Raw genomic sequence first — 27,434 nt, 5'->3', positions numbered from 1 at the left:
GAGGATATGATTGCCTCCATCCAGCCACCTCCGTGTGACCCCAGCGCCCTCTACTGGCGCAAATTTTTCGAAGAGGTGGAGGACGACTGCAAGGAGGTGTCAGCTCACCTGAGGGTGACACCCAAAATTGAAGTCCTTTCCGCCATTCAGCACTTCATGCGTGCCTCCCAAAAAGAGGGCGTCACGAGGCCATCACGGAGCCTGGTTCCTCACACTCTCACGGAGGTGACAGGGGACAGTTTGGTACCTGCGGTGCCTGTAAACCAGCCTGCAAACCAACATGGTTTTGGCCCACCTCCTGCGCATTCAGGCACTCAGCCCTCACAGCTGACAACACAACAGCTGGTGGTGCTACAAGCACAGCTGATGGGGCCCACAGTGACCTCCACCCTGAAGGACCTCAGCAACCTGTCAGTCGACACCACATTTCTTAACAATTTTCAGTCTTAATTCTAAGTTTATTTGTTATGTATGTGTGGATGTGTATAGTACTTATATTTATCGTATGCTTGTGTTATGTATTTTTGTATGAGTGGCTGTAAATTTTTCTTATATTTATATGTATGTTTGTGTTTTATATTAAATAAATATATATTTGCAATATCATGTCTGGCTCTACCCTCTTTCCAACTGCTACGTATTGATGAGAATAATATATCGTGGATTTGAAAAATATCTTTTGTTAAATTAACTAGCACAAATATAAGTACACAAATAAAGAGGGCAAAATGTACCTGAAAAGACTATCTAAGTTTACATTACTGAATTTTAAATAAGTCCAAAATACTATATGTAACATATGGGCAAAGAAACAAAATTACAACAGACAGAAAAAAATAAGTAAGTAATATACAATGTAACAAACATCAGAGATAAGGTACTTTAAAAAAGATAGAATTATCATATCAGAAAAGAATCAATGTTAAGTAATTATTAAAAAGGGCAAAATAACTACAACACATACAAGTACACAAATATTAAGTAAATACTGTAATTCTAACTAAATGCATGAACAGACATTTAAGTAAATACAGTGCGTTATAAACAATAAAGTATACAGGAAAGTAACTAAATCATGTTCTCCTGCCAATGAACTGAGCCTTCAGCCGATGAAAAATATTCTTTCAGCATGTCCCGTTGTTCCTTTGCATCCCTGGTTGCAGTGCTGCCGGTCATGGTTGGAAGGGCTGCTCCTAAGGATGGGTCACTCCTCCAGCTACCAGGTATGATGGTATGTGTGACGGGGTGCTCCTAATCTCCTTGTCTGCGTGCGCTTTTTCTTATTATAATATTATGCAGAATGCATGTGGACATCACTAATGCCTCTGCATGGTCAGGCTTCAGGCATATTGCATTGTGGAATATTTGGAATCTGTTTGCCAGAATCCCTAGGGCGTTCTCCACCGTCCTGTGTGCCATACTTAATCTGTAGTTATATATCCGTTCCTCCTTGGATAGGTCTCTTTGGGGGTAGGGCTTCATAAGATAATTCCGCAGAGGGAAGGCATCATCACCAACTAGGAAATAATCCACAGGAGGTCCATTAGGTTGCCCTGGCAGGGCTTCAGGTTTGGGGAGGATTTGCTTCCTGCTGCAACAGCATTTCACTCAGTCAGGTCTGGGCAAACACACCACCGTCTGACTCTGACCCAATGGCACCCACGTTGACATATAGGAACTTGTATGAAGCATCAGCAATTGCAAGTAATACCATGGAGTAAAACTTCTTGTAGTTGAAGTAATGCGTACCGCCTCGGGGAGGGTTGCGAAGACTAATGTGTTTGCCATCTATACCTCCAGTAACATGAGGGAAGTTCCACCATTCCTCAAAACCCTGTGCAACCTCCTGCCAAGCTTCAGGTGTTTGTGGCATCTGCAGTTCCTCATCTCTGTAAGCAGCAATAATGGTCCTGCAGGTCTCTGGTACAATGCAGCTAATGGTGTTGTGGGCTACCTGGAACGAGTATTGCAGACTCTTGTATGAATCACCCACAGCGAGGAAACATAGGGTGATAGCAACACGTAGGCCTGGCTCAATGGATTTCCTCCAGAATGTCACTTTCTTCTCAATGTAGGGTGTGACTCGTTCAACAATTTCACTGAAGAGGCCCCTGTCAACATTGGTAAAATTTTTGCAACAGTCAGGACCCTACAGATTCATACACCCCTTCTTTCTAAACCTGTCAAATGTAGAATTGAATAGAGAATTTAGGCCAAAGGCCAAGCACTGGGACCTATGAGGTCATTCAGAGCTGAAACGGAAACTGACAGTAAAAGGTCTGAAAGGTGTAACAGGAGGAAAACCTCAAAGCACTATGAACCAATGTCAGGAGAGGGTAGAAAGTAACATGGCAAAAAGAGAATATGAAAGGAGGTACAGTAAAAGGAACGAAAAGGGTTGCAGCTACGGGCCGAAGGGACGCTGCAAAGAACCTTAAGCAATGCCTACAGTGCACTGCATGAGGTGCACTGACGGTACTAGCCCCCTACGGAGAAATCTCAACCCAGTCAAGATGAATTTTCGTCCCTCCACCTCTTTGTACACTAAATATTATATAAATTTATTGCTTTGATTATCTTTATCAAGACAAACATATCATACACTAGTTTTCTAAAATAATGAACTCAAGCTAATCAACAAGCTGCCAGATGTACCACACAGCCAATATTTGAAACACCAGTGACATAATTGTAACCAGAATTGGCGCTCACACCAACACACACATGTTCTAGAACTCCAACAGCAAATTACAGACTAAAATAAATGATGGAAGGAAAAACCAGTAGTTCTCTTGACGAGGACACTTGTGTATGAAATGATTCTCGTTTGCAGCACAATAAAAATAACCACGACTGGATATATATATATATATTTATACAAAGAGAGAGAGAGAGAGAGAGAGAGAGAGAGAGAGAGAGTTGCTCCTATATATATATATATATATATATATATATATATATATATATATATATATATATATATATATATATATATATGTAGAATCTACTGGTCACTTTTACCAGACACATATGTAACTCTAATAGCCACAATGCCCTCTTAAAGCGCAGAAGAATTCGAGAAGTTAAGAGGGCATTGTGGTTATAGAATTACATATATATATATATATGAAATTTTTATCACACTGTGATTTATATACAATCATGAAGCTGCAAGCTTAATATCAAATTCACATTTACCTCAGGAATATCTCCATGGAGAATTATCACCGAAAGGAATTTATATAAGTGATATATGGATTGGTACTGGCGGTATTAGCGGGTACCAATCCATTTATCACTTACATAAATTCCCTTCGGTGATAATTCTCCATCGGAGATATTCCTGAGGTAGCGTGAATTTGATATTGCGACATTTGTAGCTTCATGATTGTATATATATATATATATATATATATATATATATATATATATATATATATATATATATGTGTATATTTCTTGACATGAAGTTTCCTTTACAGAGCAGAGAGCACAACGGTCTTCCTCACATTCCTACTTTAACTTCTGAGCTCTGGATGAACTCCTGTACTGACAACCTCCACATCCACTTCAAATGCCTACACAAAAGTTTCATCAGCAGAGCATCTAACCCCCGCACGTGCGTTGCGCCATCCTCCTATATCTTGCACGCCCTCTGAAGCTTCCTAATTATCAGGGCCTTCCATTTCCAAATCACTTTAATCCATCTATTCAACCCTTCCCAGGTCTTTTTCTTCTCCTTCCTCCTAACACTTCGGAAGTACTGACTCTTTCCATCGACCTACATATCCAGAATAATATAAAATTAGCAAAACTGTGGTGAAACGCCCAATTGGCAGCTTGATACAAACCCTTCATAATCCACGAATGCTCCTCAGAACCACCAACGAAGAGCATCGAGGCATCAGGAGCATCGCAGGCATCAGGAGAAGCGCGACTGGATATGCTCTGCCTGGAGGACCCATCCTGAAATCAGTGAAATCATTAATAAGGGTTTCATTGGAGAAGACGTTTTCTAGAAGCCATACTTAAACTATTCCTCTACTTTTAGAAACGGTTGGAAGATGTTAACTGAATTAAATTGAATGTAGAGTTTAGTCAAAAGGCCAAGCACTGGGGACTATGAGGTCGTTCAGCGCTGGAAAGGAAATTGAGAGTAGGTAGGTCCAATAGGCGTAATAGGAGAAAAACCCCACTGCTTGACTATGAAATATTTGTTAAGAGAAGGTGGATAACGAGATGGAAGAAAGGTAATATGAATGGAGGTACAGTAAAAGGCATGAAAGGGGGCTGCATCTAGGGGCCGAGGGACGCTGCAAAGAACCTTTAGTAATGCCTACAGTACAACCGCATGAGGTGTACTGACAGCGCTACCCTGCTACGGGGGGAAGATGTTAACCTGAGATCTGAAATCTACCCCCTTCAACTCGGACCAAGCGACAGAAGGAAATTCCGTAGTGTGGGGAAGAGGCGGAGGGGCGGCGCCCATCACACACTCAAACAGATGTATACAGGCACAGTCACTCCCCTTCAATGTGTTTCACGTTTGGCCACCTGTCCTGACAGGACAGTTGTGCAGTGATGTCAGATCAGATTTCGCAATCGATCACTTGTGAGCGCCGTGCGCGTCGGATTTTACAAGGAGGTTTCATGATGAATTCAGTCTTATGAATAAGTGCGTTGCGCCAAGAAGTCGAGAGCAAACCGGCACTTTTCTACTCGGTCTGGTAACAAATTAAGGAAATTATTCAAGCAAAATAATTTGCACTCTCGTAGAATATATAAGGAATATTAATAAATGCAAGTTATTCTGTAACACAAAGGTGCGTTTTCCCCCCCAAAGGTAGTGGTGAGAGGCGAATTTACCTGCAGTGAATCATACTAAATTGAATGAATTAATTTCTTAGTCCTTTTTCCTTTGACTTATTGCATGGAAGATGGCATATGAGAGGATACTCTTTATAATATATACATACATACATACATATATATATATATATATATATATATATATATATATATATATATATATATATATATATATATATATATTCAAGAGTATCCTTCTGATAAAATATATATATATATATATATATATATATATATATATATATATATATATATATATATATATATATATATATATATATATATATATATATATATATATATATATGTATGTATATATATATATATATATATATATATATATATATATATATATATATATATATATATATATATATATATGTGTGTGTGTGTGTGTGTGTGTGTGTGTGTGTGTATGTGTGTACATATACAAATGATGGAGGTCTCGATACTAGTTCTATTGACGTGGGCGTAGGCCTCTCCCAGGGGAAAGCATCGTACTAAAACGGTGAACAGATCCCACTAAGATTTTTGATTAGCATGGTATCTAAGGTGTTCAAAAATCGTTGATGGACTTTTAGGTCACTTTTCTAAATAGCATTTTGGCGGCCATCTTTAAAGATGGGTGCCGTTGTTTTACTGAAACGGCTAGGTTCAGAAAATCCCCCATAATATTTTCTTGCGTTAACCCATCAAGCTGAAAATGGGCTCACAACATTCCTCTTTAAATTCTGAATCTTTTGATATGTAATTTATTGGGTTCCATATGTGTGTACTATAAAAAAATTCAAAACAATCAATAAAAAACACATTTTTACGCATTTTTTTTGGAATTTTTTCAGTGTTTCCACGTTGGTCCCTTATTATGACTAATGTTCGCTGGCTGTCATTCTCATTCGGTCAGGACATCATCATTGCTGTTACAATTAGCGCTGTTACAAATGCATGGGTCCTTACTCCAAAGCATATTCTCCTACCCTGAGCTATAAAAACTTTGACTGGCAAAGTTGAATTCATTAAGACATTGAATCGTTTTGGACACGGGTGTTTAAACACAAAACTACTGGAGATAGATACTGGTCTATACATGGAAAAGATGCAAAATGAAGATGAAAACAAACCAGCTCTTCCATCTTGGACACATCCACACATCCCAACTGCACTTGCCTTTGATAATATTGACAGTCAGGAGGAAACACTCAGTGGAGCAGGCACATCCCATCATGTCAATGGGATTATTGTCCAACCTCAAACACAGACATGTAAACCAGAGACAAAGTCAGTTATTGACAGAAAGGAGAAAAGGAAAACATTAGATATACCTGACCAGCTCCTCCCAGTGTACATCTCCACCAAGAGCGAGGACCCTCCACCGTAAGTATATCAAATCTACCACTTGAAGATGTAATGGATAGGGCAAGGCAAATAAAACTTCCTCCTGCTGTTGTTGGCACATCTCCATGATACTGCGAACCAAATGGTAAGCTCTTGGACTGGCTTCAGCATCAAAACCAGAGACGGTGTAATGGTCAAGCCAGATAAAGTGGGATACTTACCTACTATCAATGCACCTGCAGCAGAATTGTCAACTGTGCAAGAAACTCTCTCCCAGTCAGTCTGCATTCAACAGACTTGTTCTGGACAAGACTGCCGTAGTTACAGATCAGGCCCCCTACGCAAAAGCAATCGAGGTTTTCTGGAAGCAACGCCAGAGATTTGAGAGTATCCTGTTGATGATGGGAAACTTTCATATTATCTGCAACATGCTATCGATAATAGGGAAAGTGTTTCGAGATGTTGGACTTAGGGACCTAGCAGTGGAATCTGGTGTGGTAGCTATAGGGTCAATTGACAGAGTACTAGAGGGTAAGCAGTATAACAGGTGTCAGCCTCCACAAGTTGACATTTGAGGCTCTCCTGCGATTGACATGGAAGGGTTTCATTAAATAACTTGAAAGCAATTGCACTTCAGAATTGACACATTTAGATGAAACACTACAGGTTGTGATGCTAATACTACTTGGGCTAATATGAGAAGATCGAGAAGGAGACTCTAACTTGCATTTAGCAAGCACAAAGGAAATGATTCCTTGGTGTTTTGCTATGGAGAAAACAAACTACACCCACTACCTCCCAGTCTATTTTGCAGAAATAGACTCAAAGAGAAGTGCCTCAGAGGTGGATTTTCAGCTCAGATTGGGTCATCAAACCCATTTGGCAAGATTGCAGATCCAAAGGATTCAGCTTACAAAAAAGTGTGCTTATGCATTACTATGTGACGGCTGAACACAGAACTGAAGTGATGAAGTAACTTAGAGACTCGGTATCTGCATGTGGTCAGTCACGGCTTGGTCACACTGACCTTCAGACATCACGAATCAAGAGAGATGAAAGTGACGTGATGTCCATTGTAGACATGCTGGAAAACAAGTGGACAAATCCCTTTTCCAGTCAACCTTCTGATTTAGTGAGTCTGTCTACTGGTACAGCAGCAACACCAGTAATAAGCAAGGATCTCCTAAGTACTTATGATAAGGGGAAAAGTTAGAGGCACGGTCTGGGTTCCATGATCCTATCAAGAAGCTGAATCTACAAACATTCAGTTCTTTGCAGAAAAGTACTGTTGTCAAACCTGGTGCAAACAGAGAAGTAGTCTTGAAAGCAGACAATCGATTGTATGGACAAATGCTCTTGCTTGCTTAAAACAGGGAGTTGGATATGAAAGACGTTCTTGAGTATCCTCTAGGACCAAAAGCATGGGCATTGGCAAATGCAGATGGAATGCTGAAAAAAACTGGGAAGTTGGCATTAGGGAAGAGGGTTGAGAAAGATGTGGCAAACGTTGAATTACCAACCTGACCAAGGGCAACAATAGTTGATACCATGGCAATTGTGCAAACATTTCATGGCGAGAACCTAACATTTAAGGAACTGTCTGATACAATTCTAAAGAAAGTACTAAGTGATGGTCAAGGAAGTGATTGCATTGATGTAGTGTTTGACATCTACAGGCAGCAATCAGTTAAGATTGCTGAGCGGACGAAACGTGGCTTACAAGATGGCATAATGTTCAGTGAGATAAAGCCAGGACATTGTATCAAGAACTGGAAGAGAATCTTGTCTAGCACAGAAAGCAAATCTAAGTTCACCATGTTCCTTGCAGAAAACTGGAAAGAAGAGTGCAAAAGGGAGAAACTTGGTCATGTGACATTGATGGCAACTAAGGTTATCAAAAGATGATATCACAGAGATTGTTGAGTTGAGATCAACACAGGAGGAAGCTGACACTAGGATGATGATCCATGCAAGACATGCAGCCACCAGTAATCAGAAAGTTGTAGAGATCTCTGAAGACACAGATGTCCTCGTCATCCTTCTCTCCCTCCATTCACAGATTCCAGCCAGGGTATTGCTGAGAAGAGGGAAAAAGAATGCAGTGAGACTGATAGACATACATAGACTAAGGGCCATACTTGGAAAAGGTGTTTGCACTGCCTTGATTGGTGTTCATGCCTATACTGGATGTGACTGGGTCAGCTCCTCTTCTGGACATGGCAAAATCAAAGCCCTCAGTCTGATTAACAAGAACAATGAATACAGGAAACTGTTCACAGCATTTGGTCAAGAATGGCAAGTAACAGAAAACTCTTTTCAGACCATTCAGGCATCCACTTGCAGCAGCATGTATTGTACCAACACAAGCATCAAGCTCGTGAACGAACTCAGATATGAAATGTTTCGTGCTAAAAATGGTGATATATCATCTAGACAGCTCCCACCATGCAGATATGCAACATACAAATCGTGTTAATTCCCAAGCAGCCATTTGGCAAAGGAGTCTTGAGCATTCACCTCAAATTCCAAGTCCAACTGATGGTCATGAGTGGAGTGCCAAAGGACAGATGCTCGAGATATGTTGGTTCACGGAAGCACCAGCCCGAGAAGTTGTCTTGGAGCTAAAGTCCTGCAAATGCCTAAGACATTGTGGAGAAGACTGTCCATGTGTGGCGAACGGGTTATGCTGAACCCCAGCATTTAAGTTACAAGACTGCACAAGTTTGGAAGACAATGAAGATCGGTCGAACGACAGTGATGACAGTGATGGAGAGACTGACGAAGACTACTGAAAGTAATTCCTTTGTTAGGAAACTGTCTAGTGGGAAGATTTTCAGTCTTTCAAAGAATGCTGGCGTAACAAGTTGTACAAGGCCCTACTTCACACGAGGTCCAGAAACTCGGGGCTCTGACTAGTATCTGTAAAAGCATATGATGCTCGGTTGGTTCATATGTCGAACTACTTCACATTAGAATCTGGTTAGCCTAAACATGTATTTGAACAAGGTCATATATATTAACTTCTTAGAATAAACAAATCTGTAAAAAAATACAGATAGGTTCCACGTATTAAACTCAAGTTATGCTAAGGAGACAGTTTGTTTTGTTAAAACTAAAATGACACTTTACACTCTTTGGATGTGCCATGCCTCATAAGATTTAAAGACTAAGCTAGGCTAAAAATAAAAATGAGTATTGTTTTGATGATTTATGGAAAGCTTTTAAGTACTAAATACAAAATTTTGCCAACATAAGGCATCTACCTGAAGAATTACAAATCTTTTAATAAAAAAACCAACATAGACATGTAAAAAATGCAAGTTTTCCTTATCAATCGGTTATCATATTGTAGTAGAAACTGATAAAACCTTATGTACTGCACATCGAAAGATGTTGAATTTAAAGAGGAACTTTTTTAAGCTTGTTTGCACCTTTAAAAGTCAGTTTGGGAAGACGTTATGGGTGTTTTCTGAAATTCGCCTTTTTGGAAAAAATGGTCGCCAACGTTCCACTTCAAAGTGTCTCGAAAGTCCACCAACTATTTTTGGACGCGCCAGATACCAAGCTAGCCAAAAATCATAAAGGGATCTGTTCACCAATTTAGTACCGACATTCTGTCTGGCACACAGGCCACTTGCAGCCTCGGTGATTTGCGCTGAAGATGACCCAGTTTCTAATGAATGACAACAGACTGTTCTGACAAGACGTGAATAAGAAATGTTTTCAGTAATCACAACTGATGTCGCTCTCTGTCCCACGAAGGTGAAAACATATATATATATATCAATTTTATTAAGTCAAGTTTGAGAATAGAAATTTACTAGTTAAAAATGTTGCTGGTGTCCATTACCTTTCAACCTTTATTTAGTTAAAGCTTTTTTCTCATTAGAAAATGTAATGCGTTCAGTAACTTCAGGAAGCGGCACGCATGTCGGATATCTGATATGAACTCAGAATCGCCTTATATTTTGCAGCGGGCCAAACGACTACAGTACGTAGCTTAGCGACAGACTATGAGTTAAAACTAAATTTTTATCTAACAAAATTTTACCTCTTGTTTCACGTAGACTTTTTTTTATTTTAGACATTATATCAATGCACGTTGCAGAAATGACTCAAAACTGCGCGTTAACATCAAAACGTTGCATTGGCAGTAGTACAATTAGCAGCTCGCTTCTCCTCAGTGTCATTTGAAGCCCTTTCACATAGCAGCGATACATACACCATCACGTTACTAGTGACTGCGGCATTACATGAAGAATGATGAATGTACAGAGATCTTATTTATTTCTTATCATTATTCCAGAACTCAAATAAACCATATTCTTTAGTTTAACTTTTATGAAAGTAATTGATTCTTTGCTTTAATACACACACACACACACACACACACATACATATATATATATATATATATATATATATATATATATATATATATATATATATATATATATATATATATATATATATATCCGCTATGGATTTTCATAAAGTTGTTCATCCCTTTTCCAGAAGTTAGAGGCTTTATGTGGCTGTGACTGTCTTAGGCCTTTTTCTAGGGTCACCCCCCCAAACACCCCCGCCTTAAAAAGATGGAGCTTATGGGCCATTTAGGGACATATCTACAACATTCATTCTTAAATACAAAGTTATATACGGATGGCTACTGGATTTTATTGACCGATTCGCCAGGACTCCCCTTCAAAAAGTGACCATAAACAAAATTGTTTTCATATTCCCTCTCCGTCGCTCCTCCGAGATTGAAAACGGGGCAATAGGATTGAGGAAAAGGCTTTCTCATGATATCCGCGCAAGCGAAATTACATTTCATAAGATGCACGAAGCAGTGGGAGTTTCAGGAAGCAGCAAAGCTGAGATTTCAAAGAAACTGCATCAAAAGAAATGGACACACAAACTCTTCATACCTCCCTGACATCGTATCAGGATGAATAAACGTACTAAGATGACCATAATTCGATTAATAAAGCCCGCGAGAGAAATGTACTAGTGGCAAGTGAACCGTCCGAGTAAAACTCGCTTAACCATCGGTGCTCGTTGCAGTCAGGAACGTCTGGTCACTTACTTGAGCAGCTGTGGCGGCGAAGTGAGTGAGGCAATGTACCTCTACACTCGGCTCCTGCAGGCTGACTGTCACTCCCCATTCGCTGGGTTTGTTTTCACTGGAGGTTTTGAAGGCCGTGCAGGTGAGAAGAGCGTGACTCCACCTGGTCCACTCCCACACGCCCAAAACGGACCAATTAAATGTGGAAATCTTTCAAGGGCAAAACATCGAGATAATTGCCACACACTTAGTTCTGGTTTATTTCACATTATTCATATTCTCCCTTTGGTATAGCATTAATTTTTTTTTTGTGCGCTTATTCAAATGATTAATGGCGATTTAAATCCTCGATATCACGCAAATGTGTCTCATTTGTGATTTTTAAAAGGGATTATGCAAAATCCTTACTCTGAATATTTTTCCTGAGCACTAGAGCGCTTGTTCCACATTAGGAAGGTACGTGTAAAAGATGATTTAAATAGAAAATATTTATTTAAATCATCCAAATTGTCTAGATATCACTCACTGAAATAGAAGGAATACTTTCCTTCTATTTCAGTGAATGATATCTAGACAATTTGGATGATTCAGATAAATATTTTCTATGTAAATCATCTTTTACACGTATAATTTGTACAGGAACTTCATCTTGGAAATTTATTCTGATAAATACATTAAAGCATAAAAAAGACACGCCCTGCGCATGAAAATAACGGATATAACACACACACATATCTGAGATGACTGGTGGCCTTTGATAAATACGTTAAAGCTGAGATCGAACCACATATATATTCGTACATGAACAAAGTTACAGCCACAAAGGAGAATTGAAACACCATGTCTTGGTAATAAGACGAAAGTACTTAGCACCTCCAGGGTTTCAGATTTCCCTCGTGGCTGTAAATTTGTTTGTAGAATCATCACGGTTTTAATTTTTGTGACTTAAAAAAATCAAATATATATATATATATATATATATATATATATATATATATATATATATATATATATATATATAGTATATATATATATGCATATATATACACATATATATATATGCATATATATACATATATATATGTATGTATGTATGTATATATGGAGCCTCGATGGCTCGGTTGGTAGAGTGGTAACCTCAGACTTCATAGAAGTCTGTGGCGAGGGTTCAATCCCCTGCAGCCGACCGTCAGAGAAGGCGGACACTTTGCTATCCGTGTAGACACCCCGGGATTACGTATGTAATCAACGGATAGGTTTGCTGAAAGCAAATGGGTGTTACAGACTAATACACACATAAACAAAGCCACTCCATCATCTTCTAAAAACATAACAGACACCTCACACGTCTCGAACTGTCAACCTAACCACCCAGTTCTCCTCACTGCTGGGAGAAAGGGAGCTGGGATTTGGTACAATACATGTACACATTCGTCACCGGGTCTAAGCGATGTCAGGCAGGGCAGCCAATCGAGGCTACGGCCTACCCCACCCCAAATCAAAGTCCTTCAAAAGGAGGCATCGTGCTTACCCCATATAAAAATGGGAAAAAGCACGTTAAAACGAAGAAGTATGTATACGTATATATATATATATATATATATATATATATATATATATATATATATATATATATATATATATATTTCATTCTTGCTGAGGAACTGAGCTATGTCAACCTCCCGTTGATATTCCATGCAAATGTCTTAACAATAATTTCTGAGTAAAGAGAAACTGGTGCTTGGTTACCATCTACGACAGTGTTCTTAACCTTTCTCAGTGCCCGTACCCCTTGGTATCTCAGAAAATATTCCCGTGCCCCCATCCAATATGAATACAGTACAAACATGAAAAGGCTTAGTGATTCACATCTTGCTGAGAAATTATTACTTGCATTCAATTACTGAACAAAGGTACTTTTTTTTTATTTCAAATGAAAAGCGTCATTTAGTAGGATGCAATGAATGCACATTATAACAATAATTATAGGTAATACTACGAGGTTCTTTCTTGAAAGGTGCTAGACGCATGTCAGCACTTGCATCCGAACGGTGTCTGGTTTTTGCCTTGATGAGCAGGAAAATATAAGTTTTGCTTTCTCATGGTAAATATACAGTACCGTTGCACTGGCTATCATGTCTCGTACCCCCAGGTTCAGGGTTCGTACCCGCACCCCAGGTTAAGAACCGCTGACACGATATCTTCCAATACCGGGTTAAGATTCGAAGTGCGGTTTTCTGCTTCCAATAAAAGGAGTAATTTGTTGATGTAGAGTTTAATCCCCGTAATATACCAGTAGTAAATCATGAAGGGTGAAGCCCATCCCAGAGGTCTTTCGGAGGAACGACCACATTTCTGCGATAAAGTTCATTCGTCAGAAATATTTTTCATAAGTTTAAACGTATAGCAACTAACTACGTAAAAATAGAAAAACTATACATATATATGTATATATGTATATATATATATATATATATATATATATATATATATATATATATATATATGAATGGCGTATTTAGTTCCAGAATAATCAAAATGTGAAATAAAAGTGCATCTCCCCATGGAGGGAAGTATTAATTAGATTTAATTAGCACATGGTAACGCTATGGTGGGAATGATCTAATTATTATCACAGAACAAACTTAATTTAGCCTTGGAACAGGTCATGAGGGCCAATGTGCGTGCTAGGCTGTGGGAAACAGAGGGACTTGGTTTGGGAGAATGAAAAGTTGGAAATACTGAAAATTGAGAGAAATTCAGAATAAGGAAAAGAACACTGGTGTTACTTGCAACTTCAAGACGCACCTTATTGCATCTGTGCTTGGAGCTAACTTCCAAAGATGGATTCAGGTCGCAGAAGTCCCAACACGTGGCTAGTGGGATGAGGACAGAGAAGTGACCTTGCACTTGTGAGGTTTGGGCACGGAGTGAGGTCGACCTTGGTAGCAGAGGCACCCCATTTGATTCCAGTGGCGGGCAAAGAAGCAAATAACACCCAGCACAAAGGTCAAAGAGAAAGAGGTCTTATGGTTACAAACAGGACGTGTCCCTGTGTCCTAACGTCTTTCTGTTCCCCAATATCGTACGGTATTGGGGTTAGGACGCCTACATCTGTCCCCCTAGTTGGGGTCTTCTCCAGCCGCCATGAAATTTGACTTCCTGGCTAACGGACTGGAGAACCGAATTTTCTATGTATATATCGCTTAACATCGAATTCACCAAATAGTTCATGCCAGATGTGGACATGTTTTAAGGAACTTAAGTATCAAGCCTTTATGATATGCAAGTATGTTTTTATTATCGTGACTTTTATTTAAAGCCACATTGTATCTTTCTAAAGGGGTTGTTACATTACTTTTATCTTTCTTGACAGACAAGTAATCTAAGAAATCTTACTATCTTGATCAGCCTTCTTCATTATAAACCAGGTAAAAGATTTATTAGCCTTGGACCTTGGTTTATCTTTTCATGTCTTTATCTTCTGTCAGAACACTTCGTGGGATATTAGATGGTTCAGCATTACTAGAAATACCACACGCAATACCACACCTTATTCTGATTTGTTCAGTTAAAATAATACAATGTTTCACCTTGTTCCAAAAGGCAGTTCCGATTCCTAACTAGAAGTTTTCACATAAATGTCTGTTAGCGAGAATATCGACTAGCTATACATAGGAAATGCCTTTGCAACACTGAAAAACAGTAGCATTTACCCTGACATTTGAGTGTAGCATATGCATATATATATATATATATATATATATACATCTCAGGTGGTCCTTAAAATACATTTATTCCGACGTTTCAAAACTCTGAGGTTTCATTTTCAAGCTATAAAGACAAAAAACAGTAAAATTAACATTAAAAGCGCTAAGATACAAATACAAGACATAATGCATTATAAAGAGCAAAATTAAAACTAGTTGTAGCAGAACCAACCATCAAGGAAGAACGAAAGTCAGCAGGACCAAACCAGACATGACAAAAGGCAACAGCTCTGACCCTTAGTAGGTCCCTAGATTACATCTAGGGCAATTGAACTTGTACACAACACATGAGGTCACCAAAGGGTCAAGTTTATCCTTGAATTTAAACAAACTACCCAAAGTAAGTGGATTTGTCGGGATGATATTGAATTTAATAGGTGGTATATAATTAAATGTGAGTTTTCTTAGTGCATCACAGAAATTTTTGTCATGGATCAAAGGTACATTCGCATAAAACGGAAGCTTAGGCACATTAGGGGACCTACGTGGGATCCGTGCAGAGGTTACTAAGGGCCAGAATTGATTGCCATAAGGGTGTTAGCTATCGAACTGGTAGCAAACTTGCTAATCCTGAATTTTCCAACATCAGGCAACACGCCAATCAATGCAATATACAATATACAATACAAAGATTTTGAAATATTGGGAACGGGCACCGAATGGCAAACCATTGACAATCCAGGAGTCCTTGTTTAGTGAACACTTGTTCCTCTATTGAACGCGCAGTCTTCCTCGACAACTCTTTACGTGAGCTGTTGCCTTTTGTCATTTCTGGTTTGTTCCCTCTGACTTTCGTTCTTCCTTCCTCTCTTGAGGGTTGGTTCTGCTACAACTAGTTTTAATTTTGCTCTTCATAATGCATTATGTCTTGTATTTGTATTTTAGCGCTTTCAATGTTAATTTTACTGTTTTTTGTCTTTATAGCTTGAAAATGAAACCCTTGTGTCTTGAAACGTCGCAATAAATGTATTTTAAGGGCCACCTGAGATGTACTTCCTCCTTCATCCGTCTTCTATTCGAGTTACTAGTAACCACCACATCTTAGAACCCTGTGTATATATATATATATATATATATATATATATATATATATATATATATATATATATATATATTAGTATATATATATATAAAACCATCGAGGGTTTATGAGTATGCAGAAATATTAAGTGTACATAGTATATCTCTTGTAATTCGTATCGTTACCGTAACTTGACACCAATTTCAAGGGAAAATTGATACAAATTAATGTTATTGGACATGAAATTCTCAAAAACTGCGCAGCACGTCGAGAATTTAAGGAATACTCGTGCTTTCAGTGTCCAATTAATGTGAGGTGACGATGAGGTTTTCATGCTAGTGCGATATATCACGAAAAACGAGCCCGTAGAACTCCCTCAACGTTAAATGAAAGAGTTCAGAAATCAAAGGATCGGCAAATTTGTGATGCCGTGAACATTAAGTGAAGACCGATAAGAGGAACGCTATTCATTACCGGTTTTTCTAAGGTAAAGACATCACTACCAAACAACTCTCTGCTATACTGATAATTTCGATGGAGTATGAAGCTGCTCACACAAAGGCTTTAACAAACATGCGTGGTATCAGGCAGCTGTGAAGTCTGAAGAGATCATTATCGACAGGACTTGTTTTATGACTAGGAGGTCGGTGGCGATTGCCTTGAGAATCTGGTGGTAATGTTTCATGTTTCCGGAAAAGTTTGCTGGTATAATTACGCCAGCATATCTGCATGTGTTCATTTATCAGTATAGTGAAAATGCGCTATACACACACACACACACACACATATATATATTAAGACTTAAGCTGACTAATTGCTGGCCTGTGAAAAGGTGTGTCCAGTGCAGGTGGCCTTTATGTTGTTGTTGGTATTGTCCAAGGTTAGATACAGCAGGTATCTGACACATTCATTTGTTCCTTCCGATCATGACCAAGATGCATGGGGGACAACATGACAGATTGATCAAAGCTTTGTGATATCTGTGGATTCAGAAGGTGTGGTCCTTCAAACATTGAACTTGACAGTGATGTCACGCTCCAAGGGAGGGGTTATTAAGTGAGTGTGTGCATACGTGCACTCTCTAATGTGTATATTATAGAGGAAGCATACAATGGGTATTCACTTCGATTTGCAGCTGGTGTGATCACTCTTTGAACTGTGTTAGGCCCTGTCCACACTAGCGGGCACTGCCCGACGGGCAAACACTGTTCCCATAACCGTTCCACTATACTGACCGACCGAGTATGGAGCCAGAACGATGCGATTGTCTGGTAACACTGCTTCAAGAGCCAGAGAAAATATAAACAGCTGAAGTGCCCGACGGGCATGCCCGCTAGTGTGGACAGGGCCTTAGTGAATAAGAACAGCCACTGTGAGGAACAGTTTCCATGGCCATAGAATATGAGTAGGATAACTCATTAACACATCTTTTTCAGACATTATGCAGAATACCTATTTTACGTTGCTGCGAAACCCTCTGTTCTCCATTATGTATTTTTCCGTTTTAAGTGTCTATTTTTTTTTATACACCATTCAAGGCTTTAGTATAAGCTGTGTTTCTTTCAACAGGAATTCTGGTTGAGTCCTGTGAGGACGAATATTTTGGAAGTGGTGTTCCTTTAACATACTATATGACATTTATTATGGTCCAGAATAATTATGACCTTTTTATTTTGTTTGGTGACCAGGGTATATTGGTCACTAATATTGGTTGGTCTAGAATCATTAATTCGATTGATTGTGAGTCTGAGTTTCCTCTAGTTATACCTTCCATTTTTATGGGGTATGAGACACTCCATTTCATGACCATCGCTTTTCCTGAAGTACTTTTATCAAATTTGCAAATAGATTATATTTTTGTATCTCGGCATTTTATTCCAGTAGGCCTTTTTTTTTTTAGGATAGACACAGTGAGAGGAGTCGACGAGAGAGAAAGAACGTGCTGACTCAATACTGGCCATTGCTACCGGAGAATCGTAGGGATGTAAGATGATATGGCACTGTTCTTGAAACAGATGTAGTATATATATATATATATATATATATATATATATATTATAGGGTTTAATATATATATATATTTGATATATATATATATATATATATATATATATATATATATATCAAATATATATATATATATATATATATATATATATATATATATATATATATATATATATATATATATATATATATATATATATATATATATGTATGTATATACATACCAATGAGCAAGGGACGGGAATGGAATACAGACATCAAACGGGAATATATATACATACCAATGAGCAAGGGACGGGAATGCCCGAACACAGACATCAAACGGGAATAGTCTTGAATAGTCATTTGATTACATAACTGGACGTACTTCTAGCTAACTGGAACTACCAATGCTCGAGTCGCTGATAATGAAACGGCTTGTTCCGAAATTGAACACTCATACTTCGGCTGTTCCTTGATACCTGTCGTAATAATAATGTTTTTGTTTTTTTGTTTCTCCTTCGAAGACCTCGTTTTCCGTATTTGTGTCGTACTGACAGGTTGGCTCCATACCCTTAGCCACTTTTATTTATTTATTTATTTGTTTTCTTAATGTGATTTTAAATTTTAGTGTTTTAAAACACGAATATTTTAAATATATTTTTTTTACTTGCCTTTTATATGTTCTAATTGTTTTAATTAATTCCTCGGTGTCCTTTGTGTTAAAATTTCCCTATTAAGTCGATTGTCGTTTTTTATGTTCTGACTTTTGCTTTTGTATACTGTTTTTTCTGTAATTTTTATTTTCAATGCTTTTTTTTTTTTTTTTTTTAATTCTAGAACCCTGATGATGTAATCGTGGATTATGAAACGTTGGGACTAAACATGTAATCAAGGACTATTCAAGAATATTCCTGTCCGCCTTCCCGTTTGTTTGATATATATATATATATATATATATATATATATATATATATATATATATATATATATATATATATATATACATATATATACAGTATATATGTGTGTGTGTATATATATATATATATATATATATATATATATATATATATATATATATATATATATATATATCCAATAAAAGAACTGGGCCCAGGCTGTTGTCCACACACATATAACCGGCGATAATATTTATTTACTTCACCTCCCGCAGATTTATTCTTAAGGAAAGCTAATCATTGAACCATTTTCTTACCGAAAATGCGCCTTACTTTCACTTCTCTTTCAATTCTAAGAGAATAGAACTCACCCTCTCTCTTTCTCTCTCGTGTCAAAAGTAAGTATTCTTGTCTATAGATCGCAACACTACATGGCTATTACTAGTCTGGAGATAGTTGCATCAGTTTCTTTATATATTACAAACTTCTTTCTCCAGCGGCCAGAATTCCCCTCAAGAATATTGAAGCCCTGAAGCTCTGCAACCTCTGAAGCTGTTTCAATGGAATGTTAAATAAAAAACCAATATAGGTAGTTCATAAAACAGAGGACATACTGAAGCCATAAAGCAACATAACTCTGCGGGACATTTTCGCCAGCATTCAGGAATCAGCAAATATTAAGTTGTGCTTAAAAAGCTTCCATGTTTTCATTTATCATTTGTTGGTATTAACCCTGCGTATTATATTGCGCATGCTGAAGCGCTGCTTGTCTCGGGTGCATTGTGGGTTGTTGTGATGGACGAGAAGCCCGACAATTTTTGTGTCCTCAAGATATAGAAAGAGATAACCATTGAAGCCAACGGTTAGCCAACTGTCTTATTAACACTCGACCTCGGGCCACCACATAATAATTGGCGACGAGATTTAGTACCCGAAGGCAGATGAAAATTGCATGGTAGCCGTGTTTTTGGAGTGACGAGTAGCCATCGCTTAGCCTATGCCGACCTCGAGAGAAGAACCCCTTGGCAACGTGACAGATGAATTGTTTGCAGTTGCTGATGTTTTTTTTATTTAATCGTACGGAAGTGTGTCGTCGTTTCATAGCCTACTATGGTAGCAGTATGCTTAAGGCATAATTGGGATGTTTAAAGTGAAATTGGGCCGTTTACGGCATAATTGGGATGTCTAAAGTGAAATTGGGATGTTTAAAGTGAAACTGGGGTGTTTAAGGCATAATTGGGATGTTTAAAGTGAAACTGGGATGTTTAAGGTGAAATGGTGATGTTTAAAGTGCAATTGCTAAGTTTCACGTTAAATTGGGCAGTTTAAGGTAAAATGAGGCAAAACAGCAATGTTTGCTGTCATAATTGGGATGTCTAGCGAAATTGGATGTTTAAAGTGAAACTGGGGTGTTTAAGGCATAATTGGGATGTTTAAAGGAACTGGGATGTTTAAGGGAAAATTTGACACTTCTATGGGAATACTTATCGAATTACCTAACAAAATATAAGTAATTCGAGTGAATCAGCACTTCCGAAATAAACAAGTAACAAGATGTTACTTATACTTGCGAAATGGCACTTACTGTTAGGAAAGTAAACTTTTATTATTTTCAATATTTGATGAATGTTACGAAGCTCCTTCAATTACGACACACTTGTGCGCTTTCAGCTTTCATTTGTCTGTTTCCCATAATGCCTTTGTTGTTGTTCCGTCAACCATTTTGTAGTTGTTTCCCAGAATAAAGGATGTATCACTAGTGGATCCAGGGTTGGGGGGGGGGCACGTGCTGCCCCCATGAAAAATAATGCCAAAATAATAATATTGAAGATTTGGATAAAAATAATAACTAAATGGGAAATATGAAAATGAGAAAAAAATCTTTTACAGAAATAATAATAAAATTTTGAGAAAAATATTATCTTTATATATATATATATATATATATATATATATATATATATATATATATATATATATATATATATAAAAATGAAAATTGGTAACCAGCCCCATGAAATTTTTCTGAATCAGCTAGTAGGATGTACCATTATTCTGTATGTTTTAATCCACCATCATGGCCACTGCAGCAACAGGTTAGGGGCCCAACAGTTCAAAGAAGCACAGGCGAAAATTGCCATCTGGGACAAACGAAACTTATGCTGAGTTCACACATTACTTAAATGCAATGTAAATGTATCGTAAATGCTATGTAAGTGCGCCAGTATGCAGTGTGACCGTTTCTCACCACCTGGGCGTACGCCAGGAGCCACGAACCTTTCAACCTGTTCAAAACCATGCCTGGGTGGCCACGCCAACTGTCATTTAGTGTGCCTGCATAGCATGGTGCCAACCTCGTGCTGACCATGTGGCTGCTAGGACCTTACCTGTGGTCCCACGCCGCTCCAGGGTTCCCACCTCGCACTGTGTGGGTCTTCGCATGGCGTGGGAGTAGATGCGGCAACCCCTGCCGCGACCGCACGCATCCGAGACGAATTGGCAATGCTGTGACCTGGGATAAAGGGGCAGGCAGCGCGCTTGTGGGTCAGTGCTCTTCAGAACAGCATCCTGCACTGCTCTCTCTGCCAGCGCCTCCGTCGTTGTCCACTGCTTTCTCTGCCAGCGACATCAAGGTGCCTAAGGGAGCTTTGATCAAAAGGACAAGGAAGGGGCCCTTGAGAACTCCAGGAGCTCTGCTAGCTTGTGTTGCCGCCTGCGTGAAGCCTCCTACAGTAGCTGATGGCAATACTGCCCCTTCAGGCAGCAGTGATGATGCTGTGGTGCTTCACCTTGAGGGCGGTGAGCTGTCGATGGAGAGCGACCTAGAGGAGGAGGAGGATCTTGCTCTTATGTTGGAGAGCGACCCTGCCGCCACCGAGGACGCCGAGAACGAGGGGATGACGACGACGACGACGATGAGATTCCTGAAGGAGCCGGTCCTATTACAGGAGGTCAGGGCCGAAAGAAGAACCCCTCTGTCATTCTCTCGGAGGAGAATGAGAGGCTTGTTGGTGAGTGGCTGGAGAAGGAGGCAGAGTTTATTTATAATAAAGGCCTCACAGCAGACAGGGATAAGGCAAAGGTCTGGAGGGCCTTTGAAGAGAGGGGCCAGTCACTTGTTCCTCCCGTAAGTGGGTGTGAACTGCGGACATGGTTTACATCCCTCAGAAGCTGTTTTGGGCGGCTCATGGCAGAGAAGAGTGGTCAAGGGGCAGGTAGATGGATGACGGACCGGGAGAAGTGGATCCTCAGCATCTTCCACTTCCTCAAGCCCCACATCGTGCGTCAGAGGAAGCCAAAGATGTTGGGGACTTCCGATTTTATTGTGTTGCCATGCCTAATTATTACCGAATATATCGTTATTATATAGTTTCCATTTATTCACAGTACATTTTTTCCCATTTTCTTATATATGTTCCTCCTATGCCTACAGTCTGCTCATGCTGCTTCTGGCCTCCCTGCTCAAGCTCCGGGCCTGCCTGATGCTGTGTGCACTCCTGCCCCTACGCCAACTCCCTCGACTGACGACCAGGTGTCTCCAGTTGATGAGACAGGCGCCAAGGCAAGGAAAATGCAAGTTTCCGACCTCTTGGACGTGGCCATCACCAAGGCACAGGCCCTCCAGGAGGATATGATGGCCTCCATCCAGCCACCTCCGTGTGACCCCAGCGCCCTCTACTGGCGCAAATTTTTCGAAGAGGTGGAGGATGACTGCAAGGAGGTGTCAGCTCACCTGAGGGTGACACTCAAAATTGAAGTCCTTTCCGCCATTCAGCACTTCATGCGTGCCTCCAAAGAGGGCGTCACGAGGCTGTCAGAGCCTGGTTCCTCACATTCTCACAGAGGTGACAGGGGACAGTCTGGCACCTGCAGTGCCTGTAAACCAGCCTGCAAACCAACATGGTTTTGGCCCACCTCCTGCACATTCAGGCACTCAGCCCTCGCAGCTGACAACACAACAGCTGGTGGTGCTACAAGCACAGCTGATGGGGCCCACAGTGACCTCCACCCTGAAGGACCTCAGCAACCTGTCAGTCGACACCACATTTCTTAACAATTTTCAGTCTTAATTCTAAGTTTATTTGTTATGTATGTGTGGATGTATATAGTACTTATATTTAATGTATGCTTGTGTTATGTATTTTTGTATGAGTGGCTGTATATTTTTCTTATATTTATATGTATGTTTGTGTTTTATATTAAATAAATATATATTTGCAATATCATGTCTGGCTCTATCCTCTTTCCAATTACTACGTATTGATGAGAATAATATATCATGGATTTGAAAAATATCTTTTGTTAAATTAACTAGCACAAATATAAGTACACAAATAAAGAGGGCAAAATGAACCTGAAAAGACTATCTAAGTTTATTACTGAATTTTAAATACATTACTGAATTTTAAATAAGTCCAAAATACTTTAAAAAAGATAGAATTATGTATCAGAAAAAGAATCAATGTTAAGTAATTATTAAAATGGGCAAATAAACAAAATTACAACAGACAGAAAAAAATAAATAAGTGCGTTATACAATGTAACAAATATCTGCCAATGAGAGAAGGTATTCTTTCAGCATGTTTTTCTTCACTGTTGTGGTGGTTGGAAGGGCTGCTCTAAGGATGGGTCACTCCTCCAACCAGGTATGATGGTATGTGTGATTGCAATCTCCTTTTTCAATAACAATGTGTGACATCACTAACATGGTATTCAATGATGAACAGTAACATTTCATCTTCTTAATCCATATCTGTTGCCATAGCTTTATAAGTTCACGAGATTTCAGAGGGAAGGCATCATCACCAACAATGTCCTCCATTAGGTTGCCCTGGATTCAGCAGGATGCTTCCTGGAGTCAGTCAGGTCTGTTGACCGTCTGACTCTGACCCAATGGCACCCACGTTGTTAGGAGCTTGGGTTTAAACCCTTGTAGTTGCAGTACGCCTTGGGAGGGGGACAAGTGTGTTTGACCTCCAGTAACAGTCAAAAATGCACAAGGTGTTTGTCATCTGCAGTTCCTCATAAGCAGCAATAATGGTCCTGCAGGTCTCTGGTACAATGCAGCTAATGGTGCTGTCGGTGTTACTCTTGTATGAATGCATGGGGTGATAGCAACACGTAGGCCTGGCCACGCACTACTTCTCAATTTGTGACTTGTTCAACAATTTCACTGAAGAGGCCCCTGTCAACATTGGTAAAACTTTTGTACAGGTCTGGGGTTTCAGGCCAGGTTTCAGTGACCTTGCTCCATTCTTTTTTGCAGGTACGGCCACAACCACACCCTCCTTTGTCACCTCTTTTTCTTCACTGTGTGGTTTGCAGCAACCGTTGCAATCTCCAGCAATACATTTGCGCATATTCAATGATGAACAACAACATTTCTCTATAATACTGGCTATAGCTTTAAGTTCACATCGACCCATGTTGATTCACGGATGGGAGTACGTGTTGATACTGCAGTGTTCCAGTGGGGTAACTCAGGGCTTATTCACATGCTCTGCCACGCACTACTTTTGGCTGTGCAGCTGCTTGTCCGGACCACTTCTGGTCATGTCACGCTTACACCATGCATCACATTTGTGGCCCACTTTCGGCGACCCGTCCGTGGGCGTATCACAATTTTCGGCCATCTGTGGGCCGTGCTTTGATATGTGAATGTGTGAACTTTGCATTCTAGACGATAAAAGTCTCTGGTTATGAGACTCAGTTGGCGATGAAAGGAAAACATTAGAGATTCTACAAGGCCATTACAGAGGTAAGACGAAACCAAGGATAATTTCGTTTTGCACGGAACTGACGTCCCTAAGGATGAATGATAACGAGAGCGTGACGAACTACATTCTACGTGCCGAATCTGCTGCTATGTCATTGAAGTCAGCTGGTGAAACCATCAGTGATAGCCTACTTACCACCGTGGTTTTAAAATGTCTACTGGAGCAGTTGACTTCATTTAGTGTCGACAAAATCCCTGCAGAAGATTTTGCCGACACACCCAGAACAACGGACGAGAGCCAATATTGACTTATCGTTGGGAGAAATTCTCGACTTTTAGCACTGTTGTGATGCAGAAGGAAAGTGAACGATTGTTTCCTGGAAAAGTTATGAAGAATGCCAGACAAGAGTGATAACAACCTTAAGGTGAAGTCCAAGGAGAATCCTGGAGGCAAGAATACTGTTAGGTCTAGTTCATCAGTGACATGTTATATCTGTGGTAGCCACAAATTCTACGAGTGTGAACTCAAGATAAATGAAAGTAAGTGGTGTAAAGAATGTAGATCCACTACTCACAGCTTTAATGAGTGTAGAAAGAATACTGCAGTGAAATCATGTAAGCCTAAGCCACGGCCTTGATAGAACAGGTCGGCCAGACAGAGCCCCTAATTAAGCCTCATCTGTCATGACGTCGCCGTCCCCTTGGTTTCCCTTTAATGTTGTCCTGCAAGGGCTATATCTATTATGCCCTCCTCTCTCTCTCTCTCTCTCTCCCTCTCTCTGTCTCTCTCAAAAGCTGATTATTCAAATATGATTTCTATTGCCATTTACTAGAGTCTTACAGATACTGTGAAACTAAAGCAGGTTGTCAATAAAACAGCATGGTCTTTGGGAACTAGTTCGATTAAGTCGTGTTTTAACAATTTCCTAGTTGCTCCCTTACATGTTTGACCTTGACGTTTATGATTCCTTATCAAATTAGGATATCTCATGCAAAAATAGAAGGATATCTTAGCAAACAAACTTATCACATCGCCTACAATATTAACACCAGAGGGTCATATTTCAGAAAAGTGTCCTTAATGCTTTTCCCCTTGTGCAGCAGTCAAAATTTCCCTCATCACAACTAATTGAGAAAAAATTGGCTTCCAATGTTTTATTTTCTTTTCCCAAATCAGGATATTTCATTGAAAATTTTTTGACAATATGCCCACCAATGTACCCAAGAGCCTTTCCTTCAGTCACGTCCTCGGCAACTTCTTTCATCTCTTCTTTAGCAATGAAAAGTTCTTCATCCTCATCCAAAGTCTCTTTGTCTAAATCTAAATCAAAGTTCCTAAATATCTGGGTGGTCAAACACACTTCCAGTGCCAGCTCCCTTTCATAATTTTGTTCACTTCACTTTCACCTCCTCTTTCACGGAGTGTTTCATGACACGTGACATTACTCCTTTCACTTGAAATTTTCATTTCCTTTCCTAACAGTACCCTTTTCAGTCTAAGTTTGAAGTTTACTATATTTGGATAGCCATGATGAACATTCGACATTTGCCTAATACACCGTGGAGTAGCTGACATTCCATCAGTGGGGCGGTCCTAGGTGGTGCCCAGATATTTTTTGGTGGGCCAAAGAAATTGCACAGAACTAATGTACCAGTTCTGTAATTAGTAAAATGGACTATTCTCGAATGTATATATCCATGTGAATGAAGGGAAATAATAGTATTAGTAATTAGTAAACTTGTATTTGAAATGATAGAGCTCAATTTTCAATTAATTTTCAACTCTTACTGAATGCAAATGCATCAAAACTATAAGGGTTAAAGTTTAGTTAGCAAGGGAATTTCAACTTGGGGGCCAAGCATCTGATTGGGGATGCCTGGGCCCCCATAGCGACGCCACTGCTAATACATCCGAAGAAGTGCTCCAGACAATCTTGATTTACTTTGTGCCGTCATTATGTAATAAAGATTGTGTGAGGCTTTCAGCATATTATACAAACCGACTATTGACTTGCGTAATAAAATTATGCCTTTCTAAAGCTTTTAACTCTCGTGGTATTCATAACCTCGATGACCTTGTTTAATGTGCTTGTTTGTTTGACTAGGTCAATACCAAAAGCATTACCCTTATTAAAATCTCTGTACATGTTTGATGAATTCATGATGTCAAACCAGTCGTTCATTAAAAGAATAAAATAAGATGTTTGCTTACAGTTTTGACATTTTAACAGACCCTTTTCTCCTAAATACTTCAGCGAATTAGCACATGATTTAGATAGCGGTTGCACAGTTAATTTAACTCGCTGCCTTTGCTGGCCACTCACATCCAAACGCATCTCATTAACTTTGCAAGGCAGAACATATTCTGATTTAGTTCCACTTATCATTTCACTCATACCAGTATATGAAATAAATTCTCCTGAAGAAAATATAAATTTTCAGTTGTTAATCATTTCAACTTTATAGCATTTACATTCTATATTGTTCTCTAACAATGCTAAGATAATTGCTTTTGTTTTTCGTGAAATTATATATTGTTGAAATCGCGGTGTTTTAAAGTGACACTTCTTTAATTCTAACTGCTTGTTGAACATTTTACTGCCTGAAACTGCCCCAACACAGGTGGCCGCCTGCTTTTCTTCGCAGCAACGAGTATCAAGAGAGTTAGTTCAATCCTGAGTTCAGACAGTAGCGAGTGAAGAATATTGTGGATTTTCTTACGCATTCTTCACTCCTCATGGAACATCAATTGCCACGTATAAGCTACAGT

The 27,434-nt window shown here is 39.3% G+C and overlaps 2 protein-coding genes across 2 annotated transcripts in view; both read right to left on the bottom strand.

The window, feature by feature from the left end:
• Positions 1-1,612: 1,612 nt before the first annotated feature.
• Positions 1,613-3,215, bottom strand: LOC136834159 (uncharacterized). The gene is made up of 2 exons (XM_067096424.1): positions 3,199-3,215; positions 1,613-2,111 (listed from the first exon to the last, which is right to left on the bottom strand). Exons 1-2 carry the CDS (start codon positions 3,213-3,215, stop codon positions 1,613-1,615), a joined length of 516 nt encoding a protein of 171 aa, XP_066952525.1.
• A 496-nt stretch (positions 3,216-3,711) lies between these two features.
• The window catches only part of LOC136834158 (uncharacterized), a 224,857-nt gene continuing 201,134 nt past the window's right edge, over positions 3,712-27,434 (bottom strand). The window contains exon 8 of the mRNA XM_067096423.1: positions 3,712-3,966. Within this exon, the coding sequence (XP_066952524.1) occupies positions 3,712-3,966 (255 nt within the window). The remainder of the gene's footprint in view (positions 3,967-27,434) is intronic.

The sequence above is a fragment of the Macrobrachium rosenbergii genome, chromosome 53 (genome assembly GCF_040412425.1).
Source record: "Macrobrachium rosenbergii isolate ZJJX-2024 chromosome 53, ASM4041242v1, whole genome shotgun sequence".
Lineage (NCBI taxonomy): Eukaryota > Metazoa > Arthropoda > Malacostraca > Decapoda > Palaemonidae > Macrobrachium > Macrobrachium rosenbergii.
This window is presented reverse-complemented; position numbering and strand designations above follow the sequence as displayed.